Here is a 25,952-nt window from a genome sequence, read left to right on the forward strand (position 1 = left end):
GGCCTGATTCCCTGACTGAAACCTATCAGATCTGCGGTGGCTGTTCAATTTTGGTGTTAACATGTAGAACCAACAGTGGACATGGTCACTATACTTTGGGCAGAATTAAAGGCCATTCTCTTATTTCTGGCCAATAGTCTTCTTGATGAACTTTGTTATATTTGTACTAACTCTTGGGCTGTTGCCAATGGCCTAGCTCTTCGTTCTGCACTTGGGAAACTACAGACTGGCAGATTGAAACACATCCTCTTTGGGGACATGAAGTATATAAACAAATCACAATTGCTGACCCAAACACTTGGGTCTCTCATGTAGATGTCCATGAAAGGGGCTATACCATTGAGAATGACTGGAGTCAAATCGCTGACAGAGCTCTGTGCTGCCTGACTGCCACCATTGCTGCTTCTGTCCATCACTGCATCTGGGCATGGTCCACACCGTGTGTCATCATCATAGAGTGGGCAGAGTAGGGAATCTATGTTTCTGATGCAAAGGTTACCACTGATTGCAACTTGGACTCCTGACAAAAGATGACACATTCGTCTCAGGGAATGAGGCCACACTGCACAAGTGTGGCTCCTGCCCACTGCTGACATAGTGATTACATTGGTCTTTTGCTCCTCTCAGGGGTATTGGTGGTGCCTCACCATTGTTGACACTGTCACCTTTGGTGTTAACTGGTCTAGTCCAAACAACTGACTCTAGCCATACTCTTGTGTCCCTTAAAACTAATCTGCCATGTTTTTGGCATTCTGGAACATTTGCAGTGTGACAAATGTACTTTTTATTGCGAAAGCCACTTAGCAATGGGCTAGTGGCCAAAGGTACTCAGGACTTCTTGTGCTAACTTCTACAGTCCTCTCAAAAGACTATCTTACTTTATATCCCTCTCTTGCTCCTAGTTCATATACTTTAATACTAGGTATTTTGGTCATTGAATGTGGCTGTCTCTAGAAAGAGATCGTCTCCTCTTGACCACTTCCTAGATAATGATAAAAAGGGGGGTGGCAAAAAAGGGGGGGGGTGGCAGGTGGGGGTGTACATATAAAATGATAGTGAAAATCCAGAATGCTATCCTGGGCATGATGCTTCTTTCTTTCCTCTAATGACAATCACAGGTTGGCCTTATTGGTACATTATTTAAGCTTGCCCTATCCAGTTTGGCTCAGTGGATAGTGTCGACTGTGGACTGAAGGTTCCCAGGTTTGATTCCAGTCAACAGCACATGACCGGGTTGCAGGCTTGATCCCCAGTGGTGTAATGTAGGAGGCAGCCTGCGAATGCCCACGCTGGGCTGCAGTTGCAAGTGCCCCACGTTGGGCTCCCAGTTGCGAGTGTTCCTCCCCACCGTTCTGCGTGGTTCAGGGTTCGGGTTCTGGAAGAGGCCGCACACAAATGAAAGAGACTGGACAAGAAAATATTAATTTGGGAATTTGGGGCTAGGCAGAAGCCCAAGAAAGGACTCTGCTCTGGCCTTGCCATCCTTTTTATTCAGGTCTGGGGTACACCCATAGCCCTTAGGCAGGCAATTCCAATTAATAGCTCAGTGATAGCCCATCAGCAAGGATTTAAGAAAGACTAAAAGGTGGAAGTTGCTTCAGCTCCCTTTGTCTCAGCTAGACAGTGGGTGCATGGCTCTGACCTTTGCCAGAGCCTCAAGCATGACCAGCCTTCCAGACTCCTTGTCCACCCCTTTCTGCTAGTGAAGGCAATGGGCAGCTTCCAACAGCAGCCCATCAATGATTCTCTCTAATCATTGATGTTTCTATCTATCCCTCTTCTTTTCTCTCTAAAATAAATAAAAACATATTTAAAAAAAAAAAAAGATTTAAGCTTAATTCTGGCTTAGCTGCTTGGATTCTCCTGACATGGTCCTAGTGGGTAAGGATAATGATTGAGTACATGATTGAATACATTGCTCCCTTAGTCCCCTATAATGGCCTGTGGTGGTCCAAATGAGGGCATAATGGCTCTCAAATTTTAGAAAAATGTCCTTATTGCTTTTGTGTTTCATCCTTATGGACAAAAGGTCTGGGTGAACGTGAACTTGTAACTACAGGAATGGGACATACTGGTTTTTTGGTGGTAGAGGTAAGCTGTGTGTCACTAGGGGAACATCTTGGACCTCAGGAGGCCTGGGAGAGGGTGAGACATCATGGTATTCCATCTTTCAGAGCTATCCCCAGACCTTTCCTCACGAAGGAAGACACTCAGGTAAGGTTCTCTTGAATTAGCAAATATTACATTTAACTGGCTCTACCGTCCACCACATAGCTCTCTGATCACAGTTGATTGCCATTCTTGTTTAATAAGCCAGTTCAAAATGGCAGGGTAGCTCAGTTGGTTAGAGCAGTGTTTCCCAACCTTCTCTCATGATGAGAATCACCTGGTGGAGTTGGTAAAACACAGATTCCTGAATCCCAACTAAGAAGTGCTAAACTACAATTTTTGGGAACATATAGGTAAAATTGTATACTTAACTAGTGCTCTAAGACAGATTTTATATACAGAGCACTAAGTTAGGTATGCAATTTTACCTATATGTTCTCAAAAATTCTAGTTTAGCACTTCTTGTTGGGATTCAGGAATCTGTGTTTTAACAACTCCACCAGGTGATTCTCATCATGAGAGAAGGTTGGGAAACACTGGGTTAGAGCATCATCCTGATATGTCAAAGTTGTGGGTTCGATCCCCAGTCAGGGCACATTGCAAAAATCAACTAATGAATGCATAAATAAGTGGAACAACAAATTGGTGTTTCTCTTTTTTCCTCTCTAAAATTAAAAAAAAACTTAAAGTTAAAAATATGGGGACTGTCCCATCTCTTGTACCTCCCATGCAAAACATCTGTCAGCATCTCCAGATATCCTTCCCATCCCTACTCCTGTAGTCTTCACTAGTAATTCTGTGGAGAGGATGAATGCCATTCAGCTGGTGCCATGGACAAACAGGACAGCTTGGATTGCCTGCCTGTAGGCAGTCCTTCCATAAAAAAGATTAGACTTAATTATTCAAATGAACTAGGGAACCTAAGGCTTACCAACCAGCTAGCAGGCCACAATAGAGGCACTGTCATCTTGTGCCCTGTAGGGAGCAGCTATAGGGTTAAGCCTTGGACTGACCTGTTGGCAAAGCCACAAACAAGTCCCAGCTTAGAGAGCACAGCCCTCTTAACATAATTAAGCTTGACCTTATGACACCCCCTAGATCCTATCTGGGTAGCTAATGGGGTATGGGAGGTGCAGCAAGTGCTGCCAAAACAAATGAAATAAGAACATTGTAACTGGTGACCACTACCTTGTTTACCTCTGACTATAAAATAAAGCGTCAGGCCCTAAGCAGTTTGGCTCAGTGCACAGAGCATTGGCTTTCGGACTAAGGGGTCCAAGGTTTGATTCCAGTCAAGGGCATGTACCTTGGTTGTGGGCAAATCCCCAGTAGGGGGTGTGCTGGAGGCAGCTGATTGATGTTTCTCATGGATGTTTCTAACTCTCTGTCGCTCTCCTTTCCTCTCTGTAAAAAAATCTATCTATCTATCTATCTATCTATCTATCTATCTATATATATATATATATTTTTAATTTTAAAGGCTCAGCTTGCCATCTGGAACTTTCTCTGTGGCCTTAGCCAGGCACAGGAGATGCACCTAAACCCAACTTATTCTGTCTTTTCTTCAATCCTTCGCTGCCCCCTGTCTCCCTCAGGCTCACCAAACCCTTGTCTATGCTGGCCCAGCACATATGGTGCCAATTGATATAGGTCAGATTGGTTGCAGGGGGGGAGGGGGGAACACCTTCAGTAATTAGAAACATTTTCTTTCCAGGTGCATCATATGTGCCCCAGGACTGTACTTAGGTAGATATCACAAATAACTACAATTCTCCTCCTCTTGAAAAAACAGTGGCTTGCACCTTAGGGATGGTGATAAGAAAACTTCAAGTGTTTGAGGAAACACCATCAATAGATCACAGAGCCATCAGACCACATGTAGAACTATCTAAAATGAGACTGCCGTTGATTACTCGGAGAAGTTTCTCAGAGGGATAATTTACTTGTTTGTATGTAACCTGGGAAGGGGGGTTATTCCTACAACGAGAACCATCCAATTAGAAGAGGTAGAACAGAATTTGTCCTCAATTTAGCTGAAGAGATCAATGACATCACATTGGCCCTGGAAGGCATTCAAGTCAGTCTCAACTCACTGTTCAGGGTTATGATTGATATAATTGCCCTAGATTTCCTCTGTGCAGGCCATGGCAAAGTATGTGCAATTGCTAATACATCCTTCTGTGCCTAGATTAATGCCTTGGGCCACGGTGATAAGTCAATACAGAAACAATACCTAGGAAGCAGCCAAAATAGACCCTGGTGGTGTATGGGACCCTGGGGAGCATGGTTATTAATACTGCAGGTTGGCCTCATTCTGCTATTGGAATTGTATTGGAAGCCTTAAGTGCTCTATGAGACAAATACATGTGTGCTGAATAAATTTGTCCTCTGAAAACATTAGACTTGGAGTTTTACACAAGCAGGGAGTGAAGACCAACATTGACGTCATTGCAAAGTTAGAAGTCTCAGGGAGAAAATATCTTCCTGTTTATTTGTACCCACATTAAATGGAAAACATTTTTTGAACTATCTTTAATGCCACCTAAAGTCTGAAATAAAGCAGTAACTTATTTGATGTAAGAATATTAAAAGAACACCTCAGCTACATTGAAGAGTTGGGTGGGACTCCGTTTCTGCTCATTTTGGGAAATCAGTGTTACAGAAAATTCGGGGTTGCTTGCGCAGGAATGTCAGCATGGGAGTGGAGGCCAGTCAACCCAGGTGGCCCTATCACTTGAGCAAAAGGGGCTGAGCCGCCGGGCAGGAAGCCGCGGCCTTGGAGCGATGACTCTATGGTATTGCGCTGTGTGGCATCAGACGCCTACGCCTTTTTTTGGGGGGGGAGGGTTTATGAGGCTCTTTCCTCGATTAACTTAGCTTCCAACAACCGAGCTCCAGACAGTAGGATCAAGCATTTTAAATCTCCCAAGTAAACGAAAATTAAGCATATTAAAATAACAAAAACCTCCCCAGCACCCCTTAAAGACTCCTGTCCCAGTGGCGACGCGGAACCTAGCTTTGGTCTAGGGAGCCCGACGGCGCGCTGTATGACGTAAGGGGGCGGGGAAACGTCCTAGATCGCGAGGGCGCAGGCGCAGCTACGGCCGCAGCGCCCAGTGGGTAAGCCCTTTCTAGCAATTTCGCTAACTGTGAAGTCATCCACGTGCGCCGCGATAATGGCTTCCAAAAAACCTGCGAGTTTGTTTTTTGGTGAAAGGACTGAAAATAAACGGACCTCTCCCGCCCCACTCGGCTTTTATTATTCTTTCGCTCTGGCTGTGCCTACACTGACTCACGGGAGAGGGGAGGCAAAGCCGCGGGGGCTCCAAGCCCGGTCGGACTGGCGTGACTGGCCGATGCCGTCAGCTGCGTTACCCGGCATGCCCCGCGCGGCGGCGGCGGCGGCGGCGGCGGAGGAACGCGGGGGAGGGGGTGGGGAGGAGGAGGAAGCGGCAGCGGCGGCGGCTGCGGATGTCGCTGCGACCGAGCGGCGTCTGAACCTACCGCGGCCTCCGAGCGCCCGACCCGGGCCTGCGCCGGAGCCCACGCCCAGCTCTGCCGCCCCCTCGCCCGCCAGGGCGGCCCCGCGCCCCTAAGCCACTGAGGCGGCGCGACCTGCGTCCTCCGTTGTCCGGGCCCCGCCGGGCTCTGGCGTCTGCTGGCTCCCTCTCGCTCGCCTGCTCCTTCCTGAGTCACCGCCGCCGCCATGGCCGAGAGTGGTGAGAGCGGTGGCCCTCCGAGCGCCCAGGACAGCGCCGCCGCGGCCGAAGGGACCGGCGCCCCCGCGGCGGCCGCAGCTTCCGCGGAGCCCAAGATCATGAAAGTCACCGTGAAGACCCCGAAGGAGAAGGAGGAGTTCGCGGTGCCGGAGGACAGCTCCGTCCAGCAGGTGAGGGAGGGGACCGCCCTCGGCTCGGTCCGCGTGGGGGTGGCGGCGGCGGGACCTCTGCCCGCGGCGGGGGGTGGGGGGGAGGGAGGTGGCTTTTAAAGGCCCGGGCGGGGGGTCTTCCCCGTCGTACTCTCCTGGGCTCATCCCTAAAGAGATCACACCCCACAGCCGGGTCTGTGGGTTTGCTCCCTGGGACGCCGCCGAGGTTTGTGGCGGCGCCTCGCGGCCTGTTGGTGGGACGCGCCGACACCTCTTCGCTCGGCGCCTGACGCTGTGGCCTCCGCCGCCCCCCGCCTCCGCCCCCGGCGGCTTCCCCGCGGCCTCGCACAAAGGAGGGGACCCGCCGGCCGGGGTTCGCTGTCGCCCAGTCCCCCGTTTTGTCTCAGGAATAAAAAAAAAAGGGGGGGGGGTGCTTATTGTTTTGCCTGCCCGAGGGGTAAGGTGGGTTTTGAGGTGAGAAGCACATGGACATTGAGTTCTGCGTTTTCACGGCTGCATCTTTCCCATTCTTTATTATTATTATTATTTTTAATTTACTATAACGTAGAACTTGCTTTAACCACATCTGAAGGGATCGTATCAGGTTTCAGGAGAAAGTTGGATGGACACTCATTGATGACTTGGTGTTTTCTTTGTAATCTATCATCCCTCAGATGCCAATCATTGGGTAGGTTTTTGTTTGATTTTAGGGGGAACGGTCGCTGGGGTTACTCAGATATTAGCCGTTGCAATCTAATTAAAAAAACAAAAACAAAATTGGAGTTAATGGAGAATACTGCCGAATAATTTACAACTTAAAACTTGTTCAGCAATGTAAATTTCACAATTAATGAGGAATCTCGAATTCAGCGAATTGTGTTTAGCATATTGTTGAATACACCCTGGAATATTTTTTCCATAATTATTGTATTGAACTCTGGCAATTTCAAACAGAAATTGTGAGCAGTTTATGAGGAAGCATATGAAATGGACATATTACCTAGGGACTGTGATTGTGGTATTGGTGTGCATGGTTCTAAAAGATGGTGAGTTTTGTGAAGTTGTAAGTAGGCGTGTAGCATAAAGTGAGAGAAACTTTTACCACCTACTGAATCACCATATTTTTTGGTCTTAGTTTTGCTCTGAAAAATTTAACATTATTATATTGTCCAACATTCAGGAAAATTGAAAGTTGGGAAATGAATACCCACGTCTTTACCTACAATTCGTGTTTTGCTGTATTTGCTGTATTACACAAATAATTTATCAGTCCATTTTTTATTTTGAATGCATTTCAAAATAAATTGCAAATATCGGTACATGGTCCCCTTAAAGAACACTTCAGCAATGTGTATATCGTTAACCTGAGTTCAGTCTTTTTATTTATTTACTAGAGGCTGGTTGCATGAAATTTGTGCGGGGGAGGGGGCGTCCCTCAGGCGGGCCTGCTCCCTCTCGCAGTCTGGGACCCCTCCCTCCTTACCACTGGCTTTTGGCTCCTTAAACGCTCCCAAGGAGGTGAGAGAGGCTCCCACCACTGCCGCTGGGCTCACCAGCCATGAGCCCGGCTTCAGGCTGAGTGGCACTCCCCTTGTGGGAGAGCACTGACCACCAGGGGGCAGTTCCTGCGTTGAGCGTGTGCCCCCTGGTGGTCAGTGCGCATCATAGTGACCAGTCTTTCCGCCATAAAGGTGGCTTAGGTTTTTATTATATAGATAGATTTATTGCTATTGTATGAGTTTCCACAAAACTGTGTAATCTAAAGCTTTTTATTAAGATGTAGGACTTTATAATTGACTAGAAAGTTATCTCTTAACCTTTCCCAATCAGTTCAGCCACTCTCCCCTCCATCACCCACTATTTAAGATTTTCTTCACTGTTGGTTAGTTTTGCCTTTTCTAGAACTTCTCGTAAGTGTCACCGGGTAAGGCTTTTTCCCCCCACTCAGCATAATGATTGAGATTCATTCTTGCTGTCTCCTACATGCCCCCTCCTGGGGATCGAGCCGGAAACCCAGGCATGTGTTCAGATGGGGAATGGAACCATGACCTCCAGGTTCTTGGGTTGACACTCAATCAGAGCCACACCTGCCAGGCTGTAGTTCCTTTTTTATTGCTGTGTTGTTTTCATTGAATAAATATACCAAAATTTATCTATTATCCTGTTGTCAGTTATGTGGGCTGTTTTCAGTTAGTTACTATGGACATTCTTTTACAAACCTTTTTTTGACAAGTGCTTTTATCTCATGATAATTACTTAAAGATGGAATGACTAAATCAAGTGGTAGAAACCATGTTTGCGCTATTTTACAATCCTACACAACAGTGTGTGGGAGTTTCTGTTGCTCCACATTCCTGCTAACACTTGATAGTGTCAGTCTTTTTTGTTTTATTATAGTGGGTGTGTAGTCATATTAATTTTTGAAGTCTTAGGTCTTCTTCCTAGGATTCCTAGTTCAGCTGTTATGAACATTAAATGTAAAAGATTAGAAAGATCCAATATTCTATAAATAGAAAATTTGATTTAAGTCAGTTTATGATATATCTGTGAGGCTTTTTTTTTTCTTTTTCTTTTCACTTTTTGTGATAGTGAAATTAGAATTTTAAAATTCTGTGGAAATTTTAAATTCACTCCTCTGTAACCAAAATAAAACTTTAGTAGATAAAACTAAGGCCTTTCTGAAGCAAATTTTTCTAATGGCAGTTAAATTTTATTTTTTTATTTTTTAAAAATATATTTTATTGATTTTTTACAGAGAGGAAGGGAGAGGGATAGAAAGCTAGAAACATTGACGAGAGAGAGACATCGATCAGCTGCCTCTTGCACACCCTCTACTGGGGATGTACCCGCAACTAATGTACATGCCCTTGACCGGAATCAAACGTGGCACCTTTCAGTCCGCAGACTGAACCAAACCGGTTTCGGCTAAATTTTATTTTGATATATACTTTCTGTTGGAGCAGAAACATGATAAAAATTGAAGCTCATCACTGCACCAAGACTCTGAAGACAAGTTGAACTATCTGTACACTCTGTTGAGGGAAGCACATACAGGAAAATGTGCAAGAATAAGAAAAGCAGTTTCAGATGATATGTAAAATTCTACTTGAAGCACAAGAAAAAAATTGCAACTTTGTAATTTAAGTTTTTCTAAGTAACTTGTTAACTTTAAATTATTTGCTACATATTAAAATTTATTATTAAAATATATTTAATGACATTAGGACCCAATAAAAATGTTCAGTTAAAAATTGAGAACTATTTGTTTCTGAGAATTCTTAGGTAATATTGTAGGTAAAGGGGTAAGCAAGACACCTACAAAAGGATAATATTGAAAGCTTAGCCTCTCTATCAGACAAATGTCATTTTCTACAATTTAAAATATCTTTCAATAAGTGTTCTTATATCATTCTCTTAATAAAGTATACTAAAGTAGTTCTTTTTAAAAAATATATATTTTAATGGTTTTTCACAGAGGAAGAGAGAGGGATAGAGAGTTAGAAACATCGATGAGAGAGAATCATCGACCAGCTGCCTCTTGCACACCCCCTACTGGGGATGTGCCCGCAATCAAGGTACATGCCCTTGACCAGAATCGAACCTGGGACCTTTCAGTCCTCAGGCCGTCGCTCTATCCACCTAGTCAAACCAGTCCTGGCTAAAGTAGTATTTCTTTATATGAATACATTTTATTTTTATTTTGAGAGCATATTTATTAAAACTGGGAACAGTGAAACAAAGGAAGGGCTTAGGATAAAAGAAGCAACAGGAGACAGCCTAGGTGGGTGCTCTGCCTTGGCTTTCTAGAAATGAGGTAGGAAAGAAGTGAGCCATTCAGGGCTGCTATTTTAGCTCACTGAAAAGTTAGAGAAAAGGGGGCCTTGGAGACATGTTCAAGGGGTAAGCCTGGGATGAGTTGCCGCTGCCCATTGCTCACTTAGTTACAAGTCTTGCAAGTCTGTTGGGGACCCTGAGTTTAGGACAGGAAAGTAAAGATGCATGCCTGAGAGGGAAGAAAGGTGTGGGAATGCTCCAGAGATAGCCCTCTCAAGGTGGTTTTATTAATTGGGGTTTTCATAATGTAAATAGATTTTAAAAAGTTCCTGTGTATGAGCTTGTGCTTTCTTTTACTTATTCATTATCTGTTATTGGAAACAGTTTGAGGATTTCCATGTGTCAACAAGCAAGATGAAGTCCAGAAGAATGGGGGTGCGTGTGCGTGCGTGTGTGTGTGTGTGTGTGTGTGTGTGTGTGTGTGCTCGCGTGTATGTATGTGATTAAAACTAGTGCAGAGAATGGAAGGGAGCTTCCATGTAACTTCTGATTAGCTTTTCTTCGATTTTTTTAGCCCTCCAGATTAAAGTGTAAAATTTTGAAGTAGAGTTAACTGAAATACTCAAGTAACATGCATTCTAGTTTTACAAAACGTCTTCATCACTTGAAACATTTAGAAAAATAATATATTTAACATAACATATAATAATATAAATATTGTATTGAGTAGAATCGAGCATTTCCTAATGGGGGAATTGCAGTGCCTTAGGGTCATTATCACAAGCATCATCTACCATTATAGTGTGGGTGTAGGACTGCATTGTCCTCTGGTACCACCAGCTACCTCTGACTATTGAACATTTACAATATGATTGAAATGATTTAAGAGGTATAAAATACCAGATTTTGAAAAACTGTAATTGGCTTCTTATATGTGGCATAATGTTTTTAAGGTTCATCCGTGTTGTGCCATGTATATGAATATATCACATTTTCCATCATACTGGGAACATGTAGTCATTTTTAAAAATTATGATTTATTAATTTTATAGAGAAGAACATCTGTGTGAGAGAGACACATCTTTGGGTCGCTTCTGGATTGTGCCTTGATTTGGAATGCTATTAGTGACCTCTCAGTACATGGGGCAATACTCAACGAACTAAGCCCAGCAGCCAGGGCTGTAAAAGGAATGTCGCCAAAACCTGTTTGGCTCAGTGGATAGAGTGTCGGCTTGGGGACTGAAGGGTCCCGGGTTCGATTCAGGTCAAGGGCATGTACCTTGGTTGCGGGCATATCCCCAGTAGGAAGTGTGCAGGAGGCAGCTGGTCGATGACTCTCTCTCATCGATGTTTCTAACTCTATCTCTCTCCCTTCCTCTCTGTACAAAATCAATAAAATATATTTTAAAAAAATAAATAAATAAAAATAAAAAAGGGATGTTATTTGTATGAGTTTATTATTTTTAAAAAACATTTAAAAAGATTTCTCAGTTTTAATTTTGAATGGAGCATATATCAATAACTATAGCCTACATGAATAAAAATTCTTTGAGGCTTTTTAAAAAATATATATTTTACTGATTTTTTACAGAGAGGAAGGGAGAGGGATAGAGAGTGAGAAACATCGATCAGCTGCCTCCTGCACACTCCCTACTGAGTATGTGCACTCAACCAAGGTAAATGCCCTTGACCGAATCGAATTTGGGAACCTTGAGTTCGCAGGCTGACGCTCTATCCACTGAGCCAAACCGGTCAGGGCTCTTTGAGGTTTTTAATTTGTAAGAGTGGTATCCTGCAGTGGCATATTTATTAAGTAGGTGTTCATAAGATTGAGGATTGACTCCTCTAACTGGCCAGTGCCTCTTGACTAGAAAATAAGAGTACCTACTGCTCAGTCTCACAATTTTTCTGCCCCTCCCATTCATTCCTAGATCAATCTCTAAAAAAAAAAAAAAAAAAAAGGTTAATCTGATCATGTTCCCTGCTAGGTAAAACTAATGGCTCCCCATTGATCTTAGACTACTTAAAGCTTCTGTGAGGTCCTGCGTGGTGTAGTTCCTACCTCTCCATTCTGATGCCTTCTTTTTTCCTTGGTTACTTGGCTCTTGCCATACTGACTTTTTAGTTCCTTGACCTGTTGCTACTTTTTTTTTTCCTGCATTGCTTCCCACTCTTTGCCCATTCCAGTTACCCCTTAAATTTCAGTGCAGAGGTCACTTTCTCAAACTCTTCCTGATTGCCCCGGCTAGATTGGGATTCCCTTGTTGTATTTTCTCTCAGTACCCTATTTTTTATTATAAGTCAGCACAATTTAAATTCTGTATTTATGTGGCTATATGATTAATGCTTTATTTTTCTGCTAGAGTGGATTTATGATTGTTCACCTGTGTTACCAGAGCCTAGTGCATGGTATGGGCTCAGTAAATATTTAACAACAAGTATATATTTAATAATAAATAAAAATTTTGAAATTTTGCTGAGAGTAGTATATACATTCTCTCCTGGTTCCTGCTCTCCTTAGTTTTTAAAAAAATATATATTTTATTGATTTTTTTTTTTACAGAGAGGAAGGGAGAGAAATAAAGAATTAGAAACATCGATGAGAGAGATACATTGATCAGCTGCCTCCTGCACATCCCCCACTGGGGATGTGCCTGCAACCAAGGCACATGCCCCTGACCAGAATCGAACCTGGGACCCTTCAGTCCTCAGGTTGATGCTCTATCCACTGAACTAAACCGGTTTCAGCTCTCAGCTTAGTTTTTAACAGCTCTTCTATTAGTTCACCACTCTTCAAGCACAACTCTTGACTGCCTCAGGACATTCATTCTTTTTAAATATTTTTTATTGGTTTCAGAGAGGAAGAGAGAGGGAGAGAGAGAAACATTAATGATGAGAGAGAATCATTGATTGGCTGCCTTCTGCACACTCCCTACTGGGAACTGAGCCCAAAACCTGCACATGTGCCATGACCAGAACCACAGAACACAAAAAATGATTTGAATGATTATCCATCTTTCTCAAAGACGGTTCACAGCTAATGTAATTTAAATGCTTAGGGGGGATTTAATTGTTTACATGTATGTAGTCAATATGTAGTGCTGATAAATGTTCCAATTCTTCAGGAAAAATACTGATTTATAGTGTTTGTTGATTTCTATGGTATAAATTCTCTTACCACAGCAGTTTTAAGCTAGCAGTATTAAACTGGCTCATAAAATTCCTGAAAATTTAGCAGTGTGAGCTAGTAGGAATCATTGCTTACAGTGGATGCCTTAAGGTAGGGGTCAACAAACCATAGTGGGACAAATGTGCCATGTCATTCATTTTTATATTACCTACTAGAGGCCCGGGGCATGAAAATTCATGCACTGGAGGGGGTCCCTTAGCCCGGCCCACTCCCTATCACAGCCTGGGAGCCCTCAGGGGAGGGAGATGCCCCCGCCCCCGCCCCCCCATCACTCCTCTGCTGCTGCCACTGCTGGCAGCACAAGCCTTGGCCAGCCCTGGTTACCTGAGCCTAGGGTGACCTGGGGCGGCTGGGCGGGTGTCACCTGAGGCTTGCCTGTGCTTTGGGCTGGCCCTGGGTGGCTGGAGGGCTGAGGGGACTGGGGGGATTGAGGGTCCGGAGGCAGGTGCCAGAGGGGACTGGGCTTCACCATCTTGTGGCTATGGGCACTGCCATCTTTGAGGGTGTGGCAGTCAAAGCATATTCCCTCCTTATTGGCTATAGGCGCTGCCATCTTTGTGAAGGTGTGGTGGTCAGTTAGCATATTCTCTCTTTACTAGATAGGATGGCTGCTTTCAGAACAGACTATATGGCCCCAGAGATGAAAATATTTACTGTGTAGTCCTTTACAGAAAGTTTGCTGACCTCTGCCTTATGGCAGTAGGGCTTACTGTTATGGATCTTGTCATACTGTTCCTTAAAAGCCACCTCATTGGAACATTTTTACCATGACTTAAACAATTACAGTGCTGTCCAGTAGAAATATAATGCAAGCCACATATGTAATTTTAATTATATTAAAAATAGCTGCTTAAAAAGTAAAAGGTCGTTAATTGTAAAATACACACAAAATTCACTGCCATAACCATTTTTAAGTGTACAATTTAGTGGCATCAAATACATTTCGCATTGTTGTGCAACTGGCACCACTGCTCATCTCCAGAACTCTTCATATTGCAAAACACAAGCTCCTATTAAACAATAACCCCCTTCTCTCTACGAGCCCCTGGCAGCATTCTTATTTTTCTATCTCTATGAAATTGATATTCTATTATCTCATAAAAGTAGGATCAGAAATGTTTGTCCTTTGGTGACAGGCTTATTTCACTTACTATGTTCTTAAGGTTCATTTATGTTGTAATGTGTCAGGCTTTCCTTTCTTTTTAAGGTGAATAATAATTATTGCATCATATACTCTGTTTTGTTTACCTGTTTATCTGTTGGTGGTCACTTGGGTTGCTTCTACCTTTTGGATACTGTGATTTTAATAAGTTTTGTTTAATACAGTAATCATTTCAACATATAATTGATAAAGTTGAGATATACTTTTTTCTTTTTTTTTTTTTTTAAAGATATTTTATTGATTTTTCACAGAGAGGAAGAGAGAGATAGAGAGTTAGAAACATCGATGAGAGAGAATCATCGATCAGCTGCCTCTTGCACACCCCCTACTGGGGATGTGCCCGCAACCAAGGTACATGCCCTCGACCGGAACCGAACCCGGGACCTTTCAGTCCGCAGGCCGACGCTCTATCCACTGAGCCAAACCGGTCCCGGCGAGATATACTTTTTTCATATTAAGTCTTCAAAATAGATATATTTTACACTTACAGCACATTTCAGTTTGGATTATCCACATTTTAAATGCTCATTAGCCGCATGTACCTGGGCTACCGAATTAGATAGCACAGTTAATAGTCTGTGTTTTGCTCCCTACTTACCTCTTCCCCTTGTTCACTGCATTTCAGCCATTTGTACTCTTTTTCCCCTACTTATCACTCACTAGCTCTTTCCCCCTCTGGGTCCTTGCAAAGGCTGCTAATGACAGCAACATAATAGCTAATATTTATTCCAGACTTATCTAAGCATACTGCATTTATTTTTAAGTTTTACAACTTTATGATGATGCAGGTACTATTATCCTTTATTTAAAAAATGAAGAAATGGATTCAGATTAATAATATGATCAAGTTTATACACCTATTAAATAGTGGAGCCTAGATTCAAATCTAGTGACTAACTTTGGAGCCCACACCTGACTGCCCCAAGCTGCCTTGACTTTTCTCTGGCTGGCTTTTATTTAAATGTTAGTTCATTAGAAGGTGATTTGGAGGCACTTTCTAAATTAAATCAACAATTATAATCTCATATCATTTTGTGCTTATGTGGACTTTATCCTTATTACCACATACTGTTAAGAATTTACAAGTGTAGAGGCTGTTTTATCTTCTAATCCCCTGGTACCCAGCATTGTGCTTGGCACATATTGAGTAATGCGAGTATTTATTGAGTGAATGAATGAATATTGTTTTAAAGATTATTTACATCCCAAGCCTGTCTGGCTCTGTGAATAATAGACCATCTGCCTGCAGACTGAAGGGTCTCGGGTTCAATTCCAGTCAGGGGCACATGCCCGGGGCTGTATGCTCGATCCATCCTCAGCAGTGCATGTGTAAGAGGCAACTGATTAATGATTCTCTCTCATCATTGATGTTTCAGTCTCTCTCCCTCGCCCTTCCTCTCTGAAACAAAAACAAAACAAAACAAAACAAACCGCTCTGAGGTACTTCCTCTTTTAAAAAAATTATTTACAATATTTTGTACTTATTTTGGACTGCTTGTGATTTACTAAGAAAAATATGTTTACTCTAGTTAAATGTGCAATGACATTCTTTCAGTTAACTTCCATTATAAAGGAAAATCCCACTATATTAGGAGTGGGAGTATTTTTAGAGACTGAAATTGATTATTATCTATAACTCTTAGGTACAAAAGTGGCTAGATTAGCATAAAAATATTCCATTCATTATATGTATAAATAACGTATATCTGTGTGCCTCTGTTTTGCAAAACATTTTTATTATTAGAAAATCTGAACTCTGTTTTCTTCTAGTTAGTTTAACATCCTATAAATATGATAGCATAGACTGCTTGGATTACTGGTTAAGCAGTTGCAATATGAATTTCTAGACTCAGGTATAATGGTTTTTGTTAAATATTTTTTAGCCTTTAATAAAGCAGAGTGGAGAACGTCCAGCCCACTGGCCATATAAGGCCTGTGGAATCATTTGGTCTGGCCGTGCCAAGGCATTAGGGGTGGGTGAGTTAATTAAATGTTTGACAGTATAGTAGGCTAATTTTCAAGTTTATAATTTTGTATGGCCTATGAATGATGTTATAAATACCCAAATGGCCCTTGGCAGAAAAAAGGTTCCCTCACCCCTGCTTTAAAGCTTTTACCAGTGGCAGTTACTAGTTTTAAAAAATGCAGAATGCAAAGAAAAATTAACTACATTTTATTTATTTATTTATTGCAACCTGTATATAAAACATGAACTCTGGGTAGATCCAAGATGGCAGCTTAGGTAAACACACCTAAACTGCTGTCATGCATAACAATTTCAGAACTACAACTAAAAAACAAAACGTCTTATTTATAGGTTGCAATATATATACAAATATATATATATATACACACACACACACACCCACCGTATTTTCCGGCATATAAGACGACTTTTGAAACAAAAAAAAAAGTCAATCGAAAATCGGGGGCAAAGACCAAAATTGCACAAAAATTACCTGCAGATCTTGATGGCAAAGTAAGTCTTTTCTTTGAAGTGGGGGGTAGTCTTATACAGCGAATATAGGCCTAAACCTATGTTTTAACTGTAAAATTAGGGGGTTGTCTTATACGCCGGAAAATACGGGTGTGTGTGTGTGTGTGTGTGTGTGTGTGTGTGTGTATGTATATATATATATATATATATATATAAGAGAGAGAGAGAGAGAGAGAGAGAGAGAAAAGAGAGAGAGAGAGAGAGAGAGAGAGAGAGAGAGGAGAGACTATATATTTAAAGGCAAGTTTGGATTGTGGGGTGTTTAAAGAATAACTGTTTCTTTTAGCTAACTTACAATTAGATTAACTCAGTTTTAAAAAGTGCTTATAGCCCAACCTGTATGACCCATGCACCAAAAGGTCAACCGTTTCATTCTGGGTCAGAGCATATGCCCCAGTTGTGGTTGTGGGCTCAGATCCCTGGTAGGGGGCATGCAGGAGGCAGCTGATTGATATTTCTCTCATCTATTTTTCTGTCTCTCCTTTTCCCTCTCTCTCTAAAATCAATAGAAAACATTTAAAGTGCTTATAATTCAAAGTTTTGTCTTCGTATAATTAGTTTAGCAGTATTTGAGTATCTGTATGAGTTGGATAATTTTTTTTGTTCTTGGGTCTGTCCTGTGCAGCATCTCTGGTCTCTACTCATCATATACCAATGGTACTTGTCCCTTTTATGATAACTAGAAATGTTTTCAAACATTGCTAAAAACTCCCCAGAGTAGATAGAGACCCCCACCCCCATCCCTGTTGGGAATCACTGTGCTAGGGTGATTAATTGGGGAAAGCTCTCACATCCATATCTTGCTATATCTTATTCTTTTCTTTTCGGCTGATTATATTCTCTTTGGGACACTATACTATGCTAGAGGCCTGGTGCACGAAAATTTGTGCACAGGGTAGGGGGGGGCGGGGTATGTAAGTCTCTTAGCCCAGCCTGCGCCCTCTCACAGTCTGGGACCCCTTGGGGGATGTCCTCTGTGAGTTTAGGCCCACTCCCCAGAGGATCAGGCCTAAGCTGGCATTCAGACATCCTCCTGGCAGCCTGGAAGCCCTTGGGGGATGTCTGACAGCACTGCCTCGGAGGTGGGAAAGGTTCCTGCCATTACTGCTGTGCTCACAGCCCTCAGCCCAGCTTGTGACTAAGCAGAGCTCCCCATATGGAAGCACACTGACCACCAGGGAACAGCTCCTGCATTGAGCATCTGCCCCCTGGTGGGTCATTGCACATCATAGCAACCAGTTCTGGATGTTCTGCCATTACAGTCAATTTGCATATTACACTTTTGTATTATATAGGATAATAAAGAGGTAATATGCAAATTGACCATCACACCCTTGCACAAGATGGCCAGCAGGGGAGGGCAGTTGTGGGTGATCAGGCCAGCAGGGGAGGGCAGTTGGGGGGCGATTGGGCCTGCAGGGGAGGGCAATTGGGGGCGACCAGGCTGGCAAGGGAGGGCAGTTGAGGGCAGTTAGGGGTGACCAGGTCTGCAGGAGAGGGCAGTTAGGAGCGACCAGGCTGGCAAGGGAGGGCAGTTAGGGGCAACCAGGCCTGCAGGAGAGGGCAGTTGGGGGCGATCGGGTTGGCAGGAGAGCTGTTAGATGTTGAACAGGCTGGCAAGTGAGTGGTTAGGAGTGATCAGGCTTGCAGGCAGAAGAGGTTAGGGGCAGGCAGGCAGGCAGGCAGGCAGGCAAGCAGTTGGGAGCCAGCAGTTCTGGATTGTGAGAGGGATGTCCAACTGCCGGTTTAGGATCGAGCCTAAACTGGCAGTTGGACCTCCCCTGAGGGGTCCCAGATTGGAGAGGGTGCAGGCTGGGCTAAGGGACACTCCCCTCCCCCCCCCCCCCAACTACACAAATTTTGTGCACCAGGCCTCTAGTACATTATAATTTTTCTGCCCGGATGTTGAAGCCCTAACTGTCAGAATTCTGTTTGGTGTGGAGTGAATGGAGAAAGACTCAATATATAATATGTCTATGTTTACTTTAGTATTTTCTCTTGCATTCATTGTGCTTGATATGTTCTTATGTCCAGCAACCCTCTGTTCCTTTTCCAGAGAGGGGAAAAAATTCTTCTAGTCTTTTTATTTTTTATTTTTTTTATTTTATTGATTTCTTTACAGAGAGGAAGGGAGAGAGAGAGAGAGAGAGCTAGAAACGTCGATGAGAGAGAAACATTGACCAGCTGCCTCTTGCACAGCCCCTACTGGGGATGTGCCTGCAACCAACGTACATGCCCCTGACCGGAATCGAACCTGGGACCTTTCAGTCCGCAGACCAACGCTCTACCACTGAGCCAAACCGGTTTTGGCTCTTCTAGTCTTTTTATTGGGTTTGTGGAAGGGTAGTTTGCTTAGTATGCAGTGAAGATGTGTTTGCTTCTTAGATGTTCAAATAATCCTATTTTTAGTATTTAGGCACTTTTCATCCCTTTACCTCCTATGTTCAGCCTCTGGTGGTACCAATACCAAGTCTTAGGAGAATTATACAGATTCTGGGGATTGAATTAGCTTTTGGTTTTCTTCATTGCCAATTTAGGATTAATTTCTCTTGGGTCTGCTAAATTCATTGACCATGTATCTATTTCATGTCCAGCTTCAAAGTTTTTTGCCAGTTGAGACCAAAACTTCTTAATTTGTTTTATAGTATGAGTTTCTGTCTGAAAGTTTTTTTGTTTTTTGTTTTGTTTTTTTTTTGAAAATCATATGTCTGTAAAAATCTTGTCTCTATAATATATATTTTTACAACTTAATAAAGACAATCCAATAAAAAATGGGCAAAATATCTGTTTAAACAGTTCTCTAAAGAAGATATACAAATAAGCACATAAAAAGGAACTCTACATCATTAATTATCAGGGGACTGCAAATTCAAACCACTTCCCATCCACTTGGATGGCTATAACAAAAGCAGATAATAGCCCAACCAATTTGACTCAAGGGTCTCGGGTACGATTCCAGTCAAGGACATGTACCTTGGTTTGGTTGCGGGCACATCCCCAGTAGGGAGTGTGCAAGAGGCAGCTGAATCAATGTTTCTCTCTCATCGATTTTCTTACTCTCTATCCCTCTCCTCTCTGTAAAAAAAAATCAATAATATATATATATATATATATATATATATATATATATATATATATATTTAAAAAGGTAGATAATAGTAACAAGTAATGGTGAGAATGTAGAGAGTTTGGAACTGTTATACACTGTTGGTGGGAATGTATAATGGTACAGCCACTTAAGGTAGCTCTTGAAATGGTTAAACCAAAAGTTATCATATTACCCACTAATTCCATCTATATGTATATATACAAAAGAAATTAAAACAATTTCCACACAAAAACTTGTTGAATGTTTATAGCAGCTTTATTCATAATAGCCCAAAGGTGTAAACAACTCAAATGTTCATCAACTGATGAATACATAAACAAAATGTATATCCATACAAAAGAATATATTTGGCCATAATAGGATTGGCTTAGTGATACATACTACAATATGGAAGAACCTTTAAAATATGCTAAGTGAAAGAAGCCAGTCAGTCACAAAGACCTTATATAAGGCATATAATTGCAATCAGGTGAAATGTCCAGAATAGGCAAATCTGTAGAGACAAAGTAGATTAGTAGTGTCTTATAGCTTGGAGTGATAGGGTAAAAGGAGGTGACAGCCAAAATGTACTGGTTTCTTTCTGAAAAAACTAATTAAAAGGGGATTAATTAGATGAAATAATTTAATATTGCTATTTGCCCTTTCTTTATAATAGAAGTGTCAGAGATGAAAGAAAATTAGTAAAATATATATGAAAACCTTCCTCCTGTCAGAGTCTGGTGCTTACCACAGGGCCCAAAGTCAAGTTCCCACTTACCCACATATACCTCAAAATTGCGTGAGACCCAGACCTGGCCGGCCCACCCCCATTGGCTAGATCCAGACACAGCCAGTCCCACCCTTGTCAAGCTCTGCCAGGCAGAGGGTGTAGTCTCAGGTCCGCTGGCCTGGTGCCAGGATGGGGCGCATGGCCTGAGGTTCCCCAGCCCCAACCCGGGAGGGGGGTGTGCCTTGAGGTCCTTCGTCAAGCCCCACCAGGTGGGGGACACAGCCTGTCAAGCAAGGCAGGGGGAGGGGCGCAGCCTCAGGTCCCCTATCAAACCCTCCCAGGTGCTGGCTGAGGTCCCCTGGCCTGGTGCCAGGGTGGGAGGTGCAGCCTGAAGTTCCCTGTCAAGCCCCACCTGGTGGTGGGCGTGGCCTCAGATCCTCTGGCCTGGCACTGGGGCTGGGGTTTGCAGCCTGAGGTCCCCCTGCCTGATGCCAGGGCAGGGGTCACGGCCTGAGGTCCCCTGTCAAGCTCTACGGGGATGGGAGGGTGTAGCCTCACGACCTTGCTGATTGCTTGTTAAGGCTTCTTACGGGAACTTGGCCTCAGCTGTGGGTGCAGCCATCTTTGTGAAGGAGTGATGGTCAATTAGCATGTCCCCTGTTTATTAGATAGGATGAAAATGTTCTAAAATTGACTATGGTTGTTGATCGTTATATACATTTGTGTATATACCAAAAATCATTGAATTGTACACCCTAAATGGTCAAAATTGTATGTAAGTTATATCTCTATAAAGCTATAAAAATCTTTTATTGTTTTAGTGGGGATTCGAAAGGATATGAGTAGAGGGGTGTTTTCGAACTAGCATCATACCTTCAAATCCTAAAATATGCTAAAATATTAGTAATTGTAAGTTAGGCAATTAAGTCACTTACTTTGGAATGACGAGTGATAGCAAGGATTCTGAAAAAGATTTCTTAGTTTAATATTAAGAAACAAATCTAGATTGCCCTCATTTTACATAAGAATTAGGATATAGTTAATTGGGATGCATTGGTCCTTGAAATCTAACTAGGTTGAATCCTAGTTATTACTTGTGTCACTATGAGAGGAGAGGAACATATGGGAGCTTTCTTTGTTTCTGTATCTGAAATGGGATTAAAAACCATCTGTCTCACAGTAATTGAGAACTAAGAGAGCTGGCATAATAGTAACTACTATTTACTGACCACCACCTGTGCACCCAATGCTTGCATTTTACACACATTCTCATTCAGTTTTTATAAAACCATGTGTTCTGCTGCTCATTACATTATTTCTAAAAGCTACCAGTGGGAGAAATGATATGTCTAGTAATAGGAGAATAGTTAAATTATGGTTTGACCAATTTTTCTATATAGAATATTATGCAAATAGTGTTCTATAAAGAGTTTTTAAAAAATATATTTTACTGATATTTTTTATAGAGAGAAAGGGAGAGGGATAGAGAGTTACAAACATCGATGGGAGAGAAAGATCCATCATCTGCCTCATGCACAACCCCTACTGGGGATGTGCCCTCAACCAAGGTACATGCCCTTGACTGGAATTGAACCTGGGACCCTTAAGTCCACAGTTCAACAATCTATCCATTGATCCAAACCAGTCAGGGCCACAAAGATTTTTTTTTTTAAGTTATTTGAAAATTGCTTATCTTAGATAAAAGGGTTATATTTCATAATTTCAGATAAATGAAGAAAAATCTCTTGAAAAGTATATGCTGCAGTATAATTTTACATTATCTTTATGATTAAAAAAACAACAACAACCCCTAGTCATTTACATTGAGTGTGTAACTTGATTATGGAAAATTTTATTCATACACAAAAGTAAAGTGTGATGAACTTGCATGCACTTCTTATATTTTTTAAGATATATTTTTATTAATTTCAGAGAGGAAGGGAGAGAGAGACATCAATGATGAGAGAGAATCATTGATCAGCTGCCACCTGCACAACCCACACTAGGGATTGAGCTGCAACCCAGGCTGGTGCCCTGACCGGAATCAAACCATCACCTCATGGTGCATTAGTCAATGCTCAATCATTCAGCCATGCTGGCCAGGCCACTTCTCATTTTCAACAGTAATTGACACGTGGCCTATGTTGTTTTGTTTATATCTCTCTACATGTCCCCTTCCCCACCTCTGCAAGATTTTATAAAATTTCAGTATTTTATAAATTTCAGTGTTTCAGTATTCAGTACTGTGTGTGGGTGTATACTAAATATATATATAACAAATATACAATATGTATACAACTAGAAAAAAAGTAGGGCTGGAGTTAGAAATCTGAGGAATAGCTTACTGTAAACTTCGTAAGAACTATGTGCGCTTTGAACCCCATTTGGCACCATTGATATAAAAAGAATAAGGATATTGTAAAGAAATGAATTGTTATGCCTTAGCAGAATATTGAATATGTACACCTAAGATAAAACCTTTATGTTAAGATGAGTGAAGTGGTAATACTTATTTTCTCAATAAGGGCAAGATACTAACACAGAAAAGATGCATTTTTATCTTGTTTGAGTTATTGCAGTATCTATAGAAAGGGACTCAAAGTTTTTCTTCTAGAAACTAGATGAAATGATGCTATGCAAATACCTGAAATACATATTTTTATCTTAATTAGTTCAAGGAAGAAATCTCTAAACGGTTTAAATCGCATACTGACCAACTTGTGTTGATATTTGCTGGAAAAATTTTAAAAGATCAAGATACACTGAGTCAGCATGGAATTCATGACGGACTTACTGTTCACCTTGTCATCAAAACGCAAAACAGGTATGTTTTTAGACGCTTTAAACTATGAGTAAATGCTATAGAAATAAAAGTCTTGGCTTTAAAGGGCTTTCTCTGTCATTAATTGAGTGGATTAAAATTCATATGATTTTAAGAAACACCGTAATCCAGTAATGCTAATGCTTACCCATTTGATATTTTAGAACAGCATCGCCAATCTTTCAGACCTCACGGACCATCAGTGGTCCAAAGACCACCGGTTGGCGACTGCTGTTTTAAGTTTCATTCATATTGAGCCATTATTTTTTAATTACAGATTTATCTCTTTTAGGTATGCTTTTTGTTTTAGAGAGATTTGGGAGAAAGATCAGGGATGATTAGTTTCCTTGGCACAAATCTATAACCATATTTTATTAAGTCTAAGGCACCATCAAATTTTTAAACTTTTTTTTTTTTATTTTTTTATTTCAGAGGGGAATGGAAAGTGAGAGAGAGATAGAAACATCAGTGATGAGAGAGAATCATTGATTGGCTGCCTCCTGCATATCCCTCACTGGGGATTGAACCTGTAACCCGGGCATGTGCCCTTGACCGGAATCAAACCTAGGACCCTTCAGTCCACAGGCTGATACTCTATCCACTGAGCCAAACCAGTTAGGGTAGCACCATCAATTTTTAAGAGTACCTGTATTTTATGTATCACTGAGAAAAAATACTGCTCATTAAATATTTCTTTTCTCTTAAAAATTTTATTTTATAACTAGTAGTCAAAGAGCTCCTTTAGACTTACTTGGATATGGAATTTATCATATTACTCTTATGCATGCATACACACAAAGAAAATATACATGAAATAAATTGATTAAAGCCTTTCTATTACTACTTCATGTTGAGTCGGAGTCGAGTCACCCTTGGTCTCAGTTATCCGTTTCCATATTTTTCCATATGGGATGAAGCTCTACTCTCAGTCAAGTTGGTACAGCATTGTTCTTAAAAGAGTGCTACAGTATTTTCTCCAGGAATTTCTTTCAGGCCATTGATACCTGTTCTGTAAATTTTTATTCTGGTTTTCCCTAACAGCAGATACTTGTTTCACTGATAAGAAGTTCATTTCTTCTATTTCTGTTTCTGTGCTTTTCTGTATGCACAAACTTCATTTTAGTACCAAGTAATGGTGTAATCTTTCTGAAGACACTATATATGGTAAATACAATCTGTGTGGTACAATATTATACTCAGTCACTCAGTTGAAGTTATATAGAACATGTGTATCCAGGCATAATAATTGTCTGTCAGCAATTGTAAGACAGATCCTGATTTCAAAGATGTAAAAATTTAAAAATGTGCATCTTGCCTTGGCTAGTTTAGCTCAATGTATAGAGCGTTGGCCTGCAGACTGAACAGTCCCAGGTTTGATTCTGGCCAAGGGCACATACCTGAGTTGCAGGCTTGATCTCCAGTAGGGGACGCGCAGGAGGCAGCCAGTCAATGATTCTGCCTCATCATTGATGTTTCTATCTCTCTCCCTTCCTCTCTAAAATCAATAAAATATATATTTTAAAAAATGTGCATCTTAGAATCAATTAAGGAAGCAGTGAGTGAGATTCAGAAATCTTAACTGGTATCAGAGGGAAGATATTTCTAATACATATTTTATTACTTAGTATTAAGTAATAATCAGTTATTGCTTGTATTGGTTTTTTAACCTTCTTTTGATGAAATCTTATTTTTTACTTTTAACAATTTCAAGAGTCTGAGGAAAACTAACCCTTCCTCAACCCTCAAGAACATAGAAGGCTATAGATAAAAAGTTGCTTATATAGTTGAACTTTATGGCTGTAATGGGTAGTTGGTTCTCTTCTGTGAGATGACCTATTTTCTTCTCTTACATAATCAATATGATTGAAAGTAATTAAATATTTATGTATATTATACTCAAGGAGGAGCAATTGAAGTATAGTTTGGTTTTTATAAGGTTTTACTGTGTGTGTGTGTGTGTGTTGTTGTTTTTTTCCAAAAATATATTTTATTGATTTTTTTACAGAGAGGAAGGGAGAGGGATAGAGAGTTAGAAACATCGATGAGAGAGAAACATCGATCAGCTGCCTCCTGCACACCTCCTGCTGGGGATGTGCCCGTAACCAAGGTATATGCCCCTGACCAGAATCGAGCCTGGGACCTTTTAGTCCACAGGCCAATGCTCTATTCATTAAGCCAAACTGGTTAGGGCAGGTTTTACTATGTTCCTTTTTACATAGTTACATCAGGGTATTATTTACTTTATGAAAATTTGAGTTGGTCTGAAAACTTATTCTTTATAAGGTATCAGAATTTCAGAGATTCTTTTAAAAATAGTTCCACTGTTCACAGCATGAATTAATTATCTTTCCTAGGCCTCAGGATCATTCAGCCCAGCAAACAAATACTAGTGGAAGCAGTGTTACCACATCTTCAGCTCCTAATAGTAACTCTACAGCTGGTTCTGCCCCTAGCAACCCTTTTGGTTTAGGTAAGTGTCTTTAATCATTTTCATAGGAATTGGGGGGGAAACCCAACTTCCTTCTTCCCAGAGTAGTTTTTATAAAATGACCGAATTAGACATGAAGTCACTTTAACAACAACATAAATTTCTATAGCTTCTGTAATTGCGGCAGCAGACGCAGCAGTGCTGGGATGAGCAGGAGGAGCAGACAGGAGTTTCAGGCAGTGGTAGACGCCAGTTTTGGCCCAATCCCTGCAGGCCACACTGAGG

The 25,952-nt window shown here is 41.6% G+C and overlaps 1 protein-coding gene across 5 annotated transcripts in view; it reads left to right on the plus strand.

Annotated features, from left to right (window-relative positions):
- Positions 1-5,520: 5,520 nt before the first annotated feature.
- The window catches only part of UBQLN1 (ubiquilin 1), a 74,576-nt gene continuing 54,144 nt past the window's right edge, over positions 5,521-25,952 (plus strand). For 2 of the 5 annotated variants that reach the window (XM_084899389.1, XM_084899391.1), the window contains exons 1-3: positions 5,524-5,998; positions 23,091-23,242; positions 25,594-25,709. In XM_084899389.1, the coding sequence (XP_084755515.1) occupies positions 5,816-5,998; positions 23,091-23,242; positions 25,594-25,709 (451 nt within the window). In that variant the 5' untranslated portion in view covers positions 5,524-5,815. Of the gene's footprint in view, positions 5,999-23,090; positions 23,243-25,593; positions 25,710-25,952 lie in introns of all 5 variants that reach the window. The other 3 variants (XM_084899392.1, XM_084899390.1, XM_084899388.1) reach the window with 2 other exon arrangements.

The sequence above is a fragment of the Pipistrellus hanaki genome (genome assembly GCF_964339955.1).
Source record: "Pipistrellus hanaki genome assembly, chromosome: 11".
Lineage (NCBI taxonomy): Eukaryota > Metazoa > Chordata > Mammalia > Chiroptera > Vespertilionidae > Pipistrellus > Pipistrellus hanaki.